We start from the raw sequence: 13,331 nt of genomic DNA on the forward strand, positions 1-13,331 counted from the left end.
CAATTAGTACGATGTTTTATATTTAAGTTTATTCATCCATCTCCTCTATGAAACATTAGGCACCTTTAGGTCAAGCACATTGTCTTATTTTTTTTTTGTAAGTTTTATTTATTTAGGTAATCTGCACATCCAATGTGAGTTTCAAACTCATGACTCCAAGGTCAAGAGTCATATGTTCCTCCAACTGAGCCAGCCAGGTGCCCTAAGGACATTGTCTTATTTGTCATTATAATCTAATGACAAGGACAGTGCCTGATACTCCATGATGTTTGGTGCACAGATGTATGCATGTTCATTTTAATTAGTATATGGCATAAAGAGGAAGTACCAGTGAAGGAAACAAAAGGAGCAATCAGATTAGTGCTATAAAAGTGGAACCCCCTAAGGTTGATTCAAGGGAATGTCCAAAAGGACTATGGTCAATAGAATAAAAAAGAAGAGGTCCAGAAGCACAATGCCAAACGAAGAGGTCCTCAGGAAGAAAATGTACAAAATTAAGTAGTTCTATTTCTTTTCTTTTCTTTTTTTTTAAAAAGGTTTCTTGATGTTTATTTATGAGAGAGACAGAGCATGGTCAGGGGGAGGGGCCGAGAGAGAGGGAAACACAGAATCCAAGGCAGGCTCCAGACTCTGAGCTGTCAGCACAGAGCCCGACGTGGGGCTCGACCTCATGAATCATGAGATCACGACCTGAGCCGAAGTCAGATGCTTAACTGACTGAGCCAGTCATGTGCCCCTGTTTCTTTCTTGAGATATACATGTATAATATTTAGTGACTTCTATTTTGAATAAGACATGGATGCTTTTATAAGAAGGCAGGTAAAGAATCCTGATGTAGGGGTGCCTGGCTGGCTCAGTTGGTGGAGCATGGGACTCTTGATCTCAGGGTTGTGAGTTCAAGCCCCACATTGGGAGTGGAGCCTCCTTAAAAAAATAAAAAAAGAATCCTGACTTCAGATTTGTTATTTATTTTTTTAAATGTTTATTTATTTTTAAGAGAGAGAGACAGAATACAAGTGGGGGAGGGGCGGAGAGAGAGGGAGGGAGACACAGAAACTGAAGCAGGCTCCAGGCTCTGAGCTGTCAGCACAGAGCCCATTGCAGGGCTCGAACTCACAAACCGCGACATCGTGACCTGAGCCAAATTGGACGCTTAACTGACTGAGCCACCCAGGTGCTCCAGGGTTTAAATCCTCTGGGATACCCAGCTTATGCAGTGAGAAGACTGCTCCTCTCCCAAGCCCTCAGGAGACCACAGGGTTTTCTTTGGAAGATGAAACTAAAGATGCTCAAGACTTGAGGACATTAAACATAACTGACGAGGGATCGGGAACCATACATAGTGAAAGCAGGAGGATTAAGAGAAATCCTTTATACTGAAAAGTGAGACCCTTCCCCCTCACTCCTTCCTTTACTTTTCTTTCAGAAGGTAATTGCCTAGTATTATATTTCTCTGTACCCCCTTGTAGGAAAGTATATGAGCCTTCTCTAAAGTCTAAAGAAAAGACCCCTCTATACTGACATTTAGAGGTCTCCCAGTGAAGTAACTATGTTCCCACCTGATCACCATGCAGTGGAAGCCTCCTGGTTGAGAAGCCAGACATGCAGAGCTTCCAGTTGGCTTTAGTACTTCATTTATTCAATAAATAGGCATTTGGGGAGAGCCTCCAAGGGGAAAGAGAACAAAACACAAAAGTACAAAAGAGGAACTTGGAAGAAAATAATACAGGAAATAGAAGAAAGTTTGAGGAAGAAAGCCCAACAAACTGTAGGTAATTAGTAATTGCATCAGAGAAGTTAAGAGAAGAGATAAGAAAAGTTATATGCATGAAATAAGATGACGTAAAAATCATTAGAAAAAGAAAGTGCTCTGGAAATTGAAAATATGATAGACACTTCTGGTGTATTTAAAAAATTTTATAAACTATCTTAAGCTTATAGAAAAGTCACGTACAAAGAACTTTTTTTTCTCTGAACCATTTGAGAATAAGTTGCTAGCGCATGATCTTTGAAATTGTGTTTCTAGCAAAGAAGGACATTCTCCTACATAACCACAATATATTAATCAAAATCAGCAAATTAACATTGATCCATTACCACCAACTAATTCTTAGATCTTATTCAGGTATTGCCAGATGTACAAATAATGTCCTCTGTATCAAAAGGATCTAGTTTAGAGTCATGTGTTGCAGTCATGTCTCTGTAGTCTCCTTCTGTTTGGAACATTTCTGCAGTCTTTGACTTTTTTGACCTTGACACTTTTGAAGATTGCAGACCAGTTATTTTGTAGGATGTTCTTCAGTTTTGGTTTGTCTGATGTTTCTTTATGACTAAATTCAGGTTATGCAGTTTTGTGGGAATATCACAGAGTGGTGCTGTTTTTGTTTCTAAATTAACGCATTTTATTTTTTTAAGAGCAGTTTTAGGTTCTGGTGCCTGAGTGGCTCAGTTGTTAAGCATCTGACTTCAGCTCAGGTCATGATCTCACGGTTCGTGAGTTCAAGTCCTCCCACATCAGGTGAGCGCGAGTTTTCGAGTGAGTCCCGCTTCTCTCTGTTTCTCTCTACCCCTGGGGGATTCTCTCTCTCTCTCTCTCTCTCTCTCTCTCTCTCTCTGCCCTCTTCTCACTTGCACCCCCCCTCAAAAAAAATGTAGCAGTTTCAGTTTCATAGCAAAATTGAGCAGAAATTAAAGGGAGTCCCCACCCCTATCTAGCCTCCCCCAGTATTGACATTGCTGTGTCCTTTTTCACTGCAGCCTATCAGAGAGCACAGATTTCCATTTGTCCCATTACTGATGATGCTTACTTTGATAGTTGTGTAAGGTGATGTCTGTCAGGCTTTGCCTCTGAAGTTCCTCTTTTTTTCTTTGGTAATTAGTAAATATTTTTGTAGAGAAGAACTTTGAAGCAATGTAAATATCCCCTTCCTCATCACACTTGGGATTCATTTATTCATATTGCAAGGATTCATGGTTCTCTTTTTTATTCAGTGGGTTGTAATCCATTGCTATCATTATTTTGATTCTCTGATTTAGCCTGTGGGAACTCCTTCAGGCTGGTTTCTGTGTCCTTTTGACATGTCTCCATTATTCTTGGAGTACATGTTTGCTTTCCAGCATGCAAGATATTCAAGGCTCTTTTTTTTTTAATTGAAATATAATCACATACCATAAAATTCACTCTTTTAAAGTATATGTAGTCCAGGGGTTTTTATATATTTATAGAGTTAATTAGTCATCATCACTGTCTAGTTCCAAAACATTTTTATAATCCCAAAAAGAAATCTCGTATCCATTAGCAATCAGTTCCTGTTTCTCTCCAGTTCCCCCCAGCACCTGACAGTCACTAATTAATTTTCTATTTCTTTGGATTTGTCTATTCTGGACAATCCATACAACAGGAATCATACAGTATATAGCTTTTTGTGTCTCCTTCTTTCAGTTACCTTAATATTTCCAAAATTCATTCATGTTGTAGCATATAGCAGCAGTATACCATCTATTTTAATTGTCCTATAATATCCCATTTTGTTGATATACCATACCACACTTTATTTATCCATTTATAAGTTGATATATATTTGGGTTGTTTCCGCCTTTTGGCTTTTATGAATGATGCTGTGAGCATTCATGAATGAGTTTTTGTGTGACTGTATTTCCATTTCTCTTGGGCATAAGCCTAGGAGTGGACTAGCTATGCCATGAGGTGTAACTTTTTGAGGAACTGCCAAACTATTTCCCAAAGTTGTGACATCATTTTACTTTCCTTCTAGCAATGTGTGAGAATTCATATTTCCCTATATCCTCATCAGAGCTCTTGTGTTTTTTCTACTCTAGCTCTGGAATCAGCCATTTCTCCATAGAACCCTGCTTCCTTTTAGTGGATAACAATACTTAGATACCAAATCTGGTGTTAGGTACATGCTCATTGCTACTTGGATTAGAGATGGAGATTTGCTGCTCTAAGATCCTCTCTGCAGAGAGCTAAAGCAAGTGCACACACACACACACACACATTTACATCTATATCTATTGCTATAAGTGTCTATGTTTATTGAGGTCTATGAGTTCATACTGATATCTCGAATTCCAAACCAACACTGCAGGGTTCTTTCTGGCCTTCACTTTGTGTGCATTTTAACTCCCTTCTCTAATAGTGAGAAACCTTGCCCTGGTTGCTCTTCATGTAGTCAGTTATTTGATCTGTCTCTGCATGTAACCAATCTCCTATCACTGTCTCCTTCCCCTGACCCTTCTTATCCTGCTCAAGCTCTGACCTGCCACTCTGGATTGTGCTCTTACATCTCCTCCTTACCTCTCCTGCATGTGGACTCTTCTTAGTCACTTGGGCTCTGACTCCCCATCCCCTTCATGTAGATGCCTTCCTCGCCTCTCTTGGGTTCTGATACCCCACCCTGGGCTGTCCTTCTGCATAGACAGCTTTCTTACACTGTTGGGTCTCTGACATCTTATGTTGGGCCACCCCAACACAAGGACATCTACTTTACTATACTTGGGTTCTGACTCCCCCTTACACAGATGCTCTCTTCATCCTGCTCCTATGTCTGTTGAATTTTTAATAACTTTTTCTCTTTCATTTTTATTTTTTTCCAGCTTTTTATTTTGTAGTAATTATAGATTCACATGAAATTGTAAGAATAGTATAGAGTCCCAGTGTACCCTTCATTTACCCGGTTTTTCTCATTGCTTACATATTATACATAATTATAGAAAACATAAACTAGGAAATTGACACTTGATTTTCCATTCATCAGTTGATAGGTATCTGGTTATTCCCACCTTTTGGCTGTTGTGAATAAAGCTGCTGTGAGCATATTCATGAATGTGTGTCCCTCTCATTTGTCACATGTAGGTTTGTGTAACCACCATTGCAGTTGAAGATACAGCATGATTCTGTCACCACAGAGATCTCCCTTGTGCTACCCCTTTATAGTCACATGCACCCTCCTCTCCCCACTATCCCATTATTTCATGACTTTTAAAAATTAAAAACATTATTACAAGTCACAATAAAAGCTGAGTAACCATGGAGATAAACCATGTTACATTCATTTATAGAAAGATTTAATATCATTCCCAATCCTGAGTGAGGGGCAGGTTAGGAATTCTAATTTCTGAAAGGTGATTTTACTGGTGTGCTCTTCCATCCTGTTCCATTGCTCAGTCTTGGAGCCACCTGGGATAGTTTTTTCCGCCAGCTCCCGGCTTTATTCAGAGAGCCCAGTCTGGCCCCTTACACTGTAGAAACTTCTTTAAGTTTGCAGCCAATAATTCCCATCTTTCCTGCTAACTTTTGATCCTAGGCCTGAAGGTTGCTGCCTAGTTTTGCCACCCCTTCAGTTCTCACTCATTGCTGTGGCTTGGTTTCTTTTTGGTTTATGGATTTGTGTATTTCCCTTTCTTGCTTTTGAATTTGGCTGTATAAACTATTTTAAGATAATCTATTTTTCTAGAATTTCTATATTCATAGTGGGAAGGAATGCTTCCTACCACCAGCTCAGTATACTCTTTTTTTTTCTTTTGAGAAATTTCAAGCCTAAAGAAAAGTTAAAAGATAATATAGGGGCGCCTGGGTGGTGCAGTCGGTTAAGCATCCGACTTCAGCCAGGTCACGATCTCGCGGTCGGTGAGTTCGAGCCCCGCGTCGGGCTCTGGGCTGATGGCTCAGAGCCTGGAGCCTGTTTCCGATTCTGTGTCTCCCTCTCTGTCTGCCCCTCCCCCGTTCATGCTCTGTCTCTCTCTGTCCCAAAATAAATAAAAAACGTTGAAAAAAAAATTAAAAAAAAAAATTTAAAAAAAGATAATATAAATAAAGACCCATATATCCTTCACCTAGATTCATCAATTTTTACCATTTTGCTTCTTCTTCTTCTTCTTTTTTTTTTTTTTAAGTAGGCTTCATGCCCAGCACGGAGCCCAACATAGGGCTTGAATCCACAACTCTGAGATCAAGAGTTGGATGCTCAGCCAACTGAGCCACCCAGGCGCCTCTTGTTTCTTTTTTGAACACCTCTCCTCCTCTCTCCCTCCTTTCACTCTCTTCCTCTTTTTCCCCTCCTCCCCTACACTCATACACACATTCACATACTTTTCTTTTTCTGAATCATTTGAAAGTTAAATATAGATATTACAACACTTCTTCCCTAAATAATTCAGCAGACATCTCCTAAGAGTAAGGACATTCTCCTACAAAATCAAAATGTCGTTATCACAGCTAAGAAAATGGTTATTAATTTATCGTATCATCTGATACATAGTCCAAATTTCCTGGATTGTCTCCTACATGGGATTTTTTACTGTGTATGTGTATATGTATTTTCTTGACTTAGGATCCAGCCAGTGTTCATGCATGGAATTTGGTTATTAAATCTCTTAAGTCTTTTTAAATTTGGAATGATGTTTTTGTAACATTGAACCTTTTGGAAAGTTCAGAACAGTTGTCTTATAGAATGCCTCGCATTCTAGATTTGTCAAAGCGTTTCTTCATGATTCAATTCAGGTTAAACATTTTTGGCAAGAATACTATGTTCGTAATGTTTTAAACTTCTCATTGCATCATATCAAGAGGTACATCATGGCAGCTTGTTTTAGTACATGTGCTGCCGAAGTGAGCACCATCATGGCAGCTTGTTAAATTCTTGGTAATCCTAAATTTGATCATTTGGTTTAGGTAGTGATTATCATATCTTCTTACTGTAAACATATTTTCTCCTTTGTGATTAATAATCTGTGGATTAATACTTTGAGGCACTGTGAATATTTTCTTTCCTAGTAACCATTTACCTAAGGGCTTTAGGATTTAGGATTTAGGATTTTAGGATTTTTGATGCTGGCCTGCAACAGTAATTATCATTGGAGTTTAGTACAGCTTCTTGACCAGCTGTTTGCACAGGAGTCCCCCTCCTTATCCATGGGGGATACATTCCAAGATCCCCTGTGGTACCTAAAACCATAGATACTACCAAAACCTATATATACTGTGTTTTCCTGTATATACATACCTATGATAAAGTTTAATTTATAAATTAGGTAAAGTGAGAGATTAATAGCAATAACTAATAATAAAATGAACAATTATAACAATATACTATAATAAAGGTTTGTGAAAGTGCTATAGTGCTTCCCACTGCTTAAAAGTATATGCAGTATCTTTGTCAGACTGGCATTCCAAGGCTTGCATGATATAATGCCTGTCTGCTTCTCCAACTGTGTCCTAATGTTAACTATATGAATAAATTCTTGCTCCAGTTTCACTGATCCCTCAATAATTGCCTGTCCTTACGTCACTCCTTGTATGTCTCTGCCTGTTTTAAATTTTACTTCTGCATCTTGCCATCTGGAATATTCATTAAAATTTTATCCACCTTTCTAGGCCCAGCTCAAATCCATAAATAATGCCTTTTTGACTATTCAAATGGTGATCCTGCGCGTTTCTTGAACTTTTATAATACTTATTCTGTAGCACTTATCTGTTAATTTGATCTGACAAAGTAATTAAGTACTACTTTGGGTCTCTTATACTGTTATTATTAAAATCATTTATTATTATGTTACTTTTCTTTTTTAGCATTGTTTACCATTAAGTTATAAGCTTCTCAGTGTTAAGGATGATGTCTGAGACTTGAAATGATTGCAATACCTTGCATACAGGAGATGCACAATACATATGTTGGATCCAATTATTTATTAATATCTTACATACAGTGACTATGAAATGCTGAGTATTGTAGGAATATGTTAAATGTGCTAGATTGTATGTTGTGAGAAATTTAATTCATGCTCTTATCATTGGATAGTTTAAATGTTCAGTCTTTATCAGAATAAAATGGCATAATATGAAAATTATTTTGAACTATAAATCATGAGACACAAAAGATAGGTAAGAAAAACTATTAAGGGATTATGTAGCCTATTTGTCTACTTAAACTTATTTAACAGGAGCCAATCAATAAATAAAAGTTGACTGAATGAATAATCATGCGGAAATGATTGAATAAACCCATTTAATCCCCTGAGCTTTTTTTTTAATTGGTAAAATGAAAGAAATAATATTGATGCTTTTTTATGCCTCAGAGAGGAAACACTAGAAATCAAAGAAAATTCACCACTTTTTATATTTAACTTAAAATTTGTAATAACAGGATAATTACATTCTTGATTTTCCCTCTTCTTCATGTTTTCCTTACTTAGACTTTTTAGGGGAATTGTAAAATTATCTCCCCTCCCATCTGCCTTTCTATATACCAATAAGAAGCCAAGTAAAATTTTCAGTTTGAAAAGAACATTTTGAGAAATTAAGGAGATAAGCATGGGGATTATGATAATAGAGGGAAAAATGGGCTAATATTTATTTAACAACTACTGTGTACTCTTGACATTCTGTTAAGTGGGTGATACACCTAGTATATGTGCTCATAGGATGCTTTTTGATCAATTAACACCAAGAAAGACTAAGAAATTGTACTTGAAAAGAAGAGGTTTAAAAAGAGTAACCAAGGGGCGCCTGACTGGCTCAGTTGGTAGAGCATCTGACTCTTAATCTCGGGGTTATGAGTTCGAGCCCCATGTTGGGTACAGAGATTATTTTTTTTTTTAATTTTTTTTTTTCAACGTTTATTTATTTTTTTTGGGACAGAGAGAGAGACAGAGCATGAACGGGGGAGGGGCAGACAGAGAGGGAGACACAGAATCGGAAACAGGCTCCAGGCTCTGAGCCATCAGCCCAGAGCCCGACGCGGGGCTCGAACTCCCGGACCGCGAGATCGTGACCTGGCTGAAGTCGGACGCTTAACCGACTGCGCCACCCAGGCGCCCCCAGAGATTATTTTTTAAAAAACCTACTAGAGAGAATAACCAAGTCAGAATTATCATTAACATTTTAGAACTGATGTCCCTTATCCCCATGCTTGCTTGAACTGTATCATTTTCCATTTGGGAATAGGTTTTTTTTTTAAGTTTTATTTATTGGGGTGCCTGGGTGGCTCAGTTGGTTACATGTCCAACTCTTGCTTTTGGACCAAGAGTTCATAATTTCACGGTTCATGAGATTGAGCCCTGTGCTTGGGATTCTCTGTCTCTCTCTCCCACTCTCTGTCCCTGCCCCGCTCATGCACACGTCTGTCTGTCTGTCTGTCTGTCTCTCAAAATAAGTAAACTTTAAAGAAATAAAATAATGGGCGCCTGGGTGGCTTGGTTGGTTAAGTGTCTGACTTCAGCTCAGGTCATGATCTCACAGTTCATGGGTTTGAGCCCCATATCAGGCTCTGTGCTGACAGCTCAGAGCCTGAAGCCTGCTTTGGATTTTGTGTCTCCGTCTCTTTCTTTGCTCCTCCCTGCTCGCCCTCTGTCTCTCTCTCTCTCTAGAATAAACACTAAATAAAAAAAGAAGAAGAAATAAAATAAAACTTTTCTTTTTAAATAGAAATGTAGTTTTATCTCAAAGAAGTGATTTCCTCTCTCAACATCTGGAATTTATCTTTTGAAACATATCGTATTCAAATGCACCAAGTCTGTCTCCTGCAATTACATTTTGATAATTGTTAGCTTACAGGTTTCTAGACTTTATTAGCTTAAAGATCTTAGAATACCTCTAGTGGGATGATAGGTTTTATACTTTAAATGGTCTGAATAGATTTATAAGAGATTTTATCCTTGTATACTTAAGATTACTTTTTATTCTGATAAAGACTGAACATTTAAACTGTCCAATGGTAAGAGCATAAATGAAATTTCTTACCACATACAATCTAGCACATTTAACATATACCTACAATACTCAGCATTTCATAGTCACTATATATAAAATATTAGTAAATAACTGGATCCAACATCTTAAGTATACAAGGATACTTGTTATATAAAAATTATAAATATTTTTATTAATCTATATTCTTTTCACTTTTTTCACAATTATATGAGATATAATTGACATATAACATTGTATTAGTTTATGCTGTATAACATAATGATTTTATATATATAGGAAGTTGTGGTGTTTGTATTTTCATTTTTAAAATAAATACCTAATAGAGGAATTGCTGAATCATATGGCAGTTATATTTTTAATTTTTTGAGGAACCTCCATCCTCTTTTTCATACAGTTTGCATTGCCATCAACAGTGCACAAGGGTCCCCTTTTCTCTTCATCCTTACCAACTCTTGTTATTTCTTGTCTCTTTGATATTAGCCATTCTAACAGGTGTGATTTGGTTGTGGTTTTCATTTGTATTTCTCTGATGATTCATTGTGTTGAGCATCTTTTCATGTGTCTCTTGGCCATATGTGTTGTCTTCTTTGAAAAGTGTCTACTCATCTTGTGCCCACTTTTAATTGGGTTGTTTGGGTTTTTTGCCATCAGGTTGTTTGAGTTCTGAATATATTTTGGATATTAACCCTTTATTGGACATACAGTTTGCAAATATTTTCTCCTATTCAGTAGGTTGCTTTTCATTTTGTTGATGGTTTCCACTACTGTGCAGAAGTTTTTTACTTTGATGTAGTTCCACCTGTTTATTTTTGCTTTTCTTGCCTTTGCTTTTGGAGTCAAATCCAAAATATCATCTCCAAGACCAATGTCAAGGAGCTTAACTGCCTGTTTTCTTGTAGGAAGTTTATGGTTTCAGCCCTTATGTTCAAGACTTTAATCCATGTTGAGTTGAATTGATCTTTTTTTTTTTAATGTTTATTTATTTTTGACATAGGGCAGAGGCAGAGACAGAACCCGAAGCAGGGTCCAGGCTCTGAGCTGTTAGCACAGAGCCTGACACAGGGCTCAAACACGTGAGCCGTGAGATTATGCCCTGTGCCAAAGCCGGGCGCTTAACTGACTGAGCCACCCAGGCGCCCCTTGTTGAAATGATCTCTATGTGTGGTTTCATTCTTTTGCATGTGCCTGTCCAGCTTTCCTAGCACCATTTATTGAAGAGACTATCCTTTCTTCATTGTATATTCCTGGCTCTTTTGTCATAAATTAATTGACCATATATGTGTGGTTTTATTTCTGGGCTCTCTTTCCTGTTTCATTGATTTATGTGTCTGTTTTTATGCCAACACCATACTGTTTTGATTACTATAGCTTTGTAATATAATTTAAAATCAGGTATTATGAAGGCTCTAGCTTTGTTTTTTTTTCAAGATTGCTTCGGCTATTCAGGGTCTTTTGTGGATTCAAACAAATTGCTGGATGAGTGTGTGTGTGTGTGTGTGTGTGTGTGTGTGTGTGTATGTATGAGAAATGCCATTGGAATTTTGATAGAGATTGCATTGAATCTATAGTATGGACATCTTAACAATATTAATTTTTCCAATCCATGAGCCTCAATATCTTTCCATCTGTTTGTGTCTTCTGATTATTTCATCTGTGTTTTCAGAGTACAGATTTTTCACCTCCTTGGTTAAATTTATTCCTAGAAATTTTATTATTTTTGATGTAATTGTAAATGATACTGTTTGCTTAATTTCTCTTTCTGATTATTTGGGGTTAGTGTATAGAAACCCAACTAAATTTGTATGTTGACTTAAAAAAATTTTTTTTTTAAATTTTAAGTAACTCTACATATGGGGCTTGAACTCATGACCCAGAGAATAAGAGTTGCATACTCTCCCTACCTCCTGTGCCAGCCAGGCACCCCTTGGGTGTTGACTTTTTAATCTTGCAAAGTTAATGAATTCATTTATTCTAACAGGTTTTTTTGTGTGGAGTCTTAGAGTGTTCTATATAGAATATGATGTCAGCTTCAAGTACAGACAGTTTTGCTTCTTCTTTTCTGATTCAGATGCTTTTTGTTTTGTTTTCTTCCTAATTGCTCTGGCTAGAAATTCCAGTATTATGTTGAATACAAGTGGTGAGAGTGAGCATCCCACTTGTCTTGTTCTTGATCTTAGAGGAAAGGCTTTCTTTCAGGTTTTCACTGCTGAGTATGATGTCCACTCTGGGCTTGTCATAGATGGCTTTTATTAGGTGTGTTCTTACTCTACCCACTTGATTGACTTGATTGAGGGTTTTTATCACAATTGGGTATTGAATTTTGTCAAATGTTTTTTCTGCATCTATTGAGATGATCGTATGATTTACCCTTCATTTTGTAATGTGGTGTATTACATTGATTCACAGATATTGTGTCCCATCCTTGTGTCCCAGAGTAAATTCCCCTTGATCATGGCATATGGTCTTTTTAATGTATTATTGTATCTGGTTTGCTAATATTTTGTTTTAGAATTTTTGTATATATATTCATCAGTGATACTGTAATTTTCCTTTCTTTTTAATTAAAAAAAAATATTTATTTATTTTTGAGAGAGAGACAGAGTGCAAGTGGGGGAGGGGCAGAGAGAGAAGGACACAGAATCCGAAGCAGGCTCCAGGCTCCAGGCTCCGAGCTGTCAGCCCCGATATGGGGCTCGAACTCACGAACTGCGAGATCATGACCTGAGTCGAAGTCGCACGCTTAACCGACTGAGCCACCCAGGCACCCCTGTAATTTTCCTTTATTGTAGTGTCCTTATCTGGTTTTGGTATCAGGGTAATGCTGGCTTTATAAAATGAGTTTAGAAGTGTTCCCCCCATCTTCTGTTGTTTGGAAGAGTTTGGGAAGCATTGGTATTAATCCTTTTTTTAATGTTTGGTAGAATTCATCAGTAAAGCCAACTGATCCTGGACTTTTCTTTGTTGGGTGATTTTTAATTACTGATTCAATCTCCTTATTAATAATTGGTCTTCAGATTTTCTGTTTCTTCATGATTCACTCTTGGTAGGTTATATTCATCTAGGACTTTATCTATTTCCTTCAGGTTTTCCAATTTGTGGGTGTATAATTGTTCATAATAGTCTCATGATCATTTGTATTTCTGTTATCAGTTGTAATGTCTATAAATTATATTTTAGTAATTGAAAGTATAATACAAATTTGATCTACTTTCTAGAAAGTTTAAACAAGTCTCTTAAGTGGTGTTTCCTCACCGATGGAGAATTACTTCCAAGCAGAAGCTTACAACCTGGACAAGGTATTAGATGAATTTGAACAAAACGAAGGTGAGAATTTACTTTGGTGAATCTGTTTGAATATATTTATGATATGGAGAATGGGGGATTTTAAGAGTATGTAACACTTAAAAAAAAATAAAACTGGGTAAAGTGGCTTAATGATAATAGTATTATATTTTAATACCCAGAGGAGGAACGAACATTTTTGAGCACTATGTGCCAGACACTATGCTAATGCATTTATATGGACTGTATTATTTAATCTTTAATATAATCCCATGAAAGTAGATTTTATCTATATTTTACAGATGAGAGGCACAGAGAGATT

At 37.1% G+C, this 13,331-nt stretch overlaps 1 protein-coding gene across 3 annotated transcripts in view; it reads left to right on the forward strand.

Annotated features, from left to right (window-relative positions):
- Positions 1 to 13,331, forward strand: part of ZFYVE9 (zinc finger FYVE-type containing 9) — a 220,095-nt gene that overhangs the window by 79,323 nt on the left and 127,441 nt on the right. For all 3 annotated transcript variants that reach the window (XM_043574953.1, XM_043574954.1, XM_043574955.1), the window contains exon 3: positions 12,943 to 13,051. In XM_043574953.1, coding sequence (XP_043430888.1) covers positions 12,982 to 13,051 — 70 coding nt within the window. In that variant the 5' untranslated portion in view covers positions 12,943 to 12,981. The remainder of the gene's footprint in view (positions 1 to 12,942; positions 13,052 to 13,331) is intronic.

The sequence above is a fragment of the Prionailurus bengalensis genome, chromosome C1 (assembly GCF_016509475.1).
Source record: "Prionailurus bengalensis isolate Pbe53 chromosome C1, Fcat_Pben_1.1_paternal_pri, whole genome shotgun sequence".
Lineage (NCBI taxonomy): Eukaryota > Metazoa > Chordata > Mammalia > Carnivora > Felidae > Prionailurus > Prionailurus bengalensis.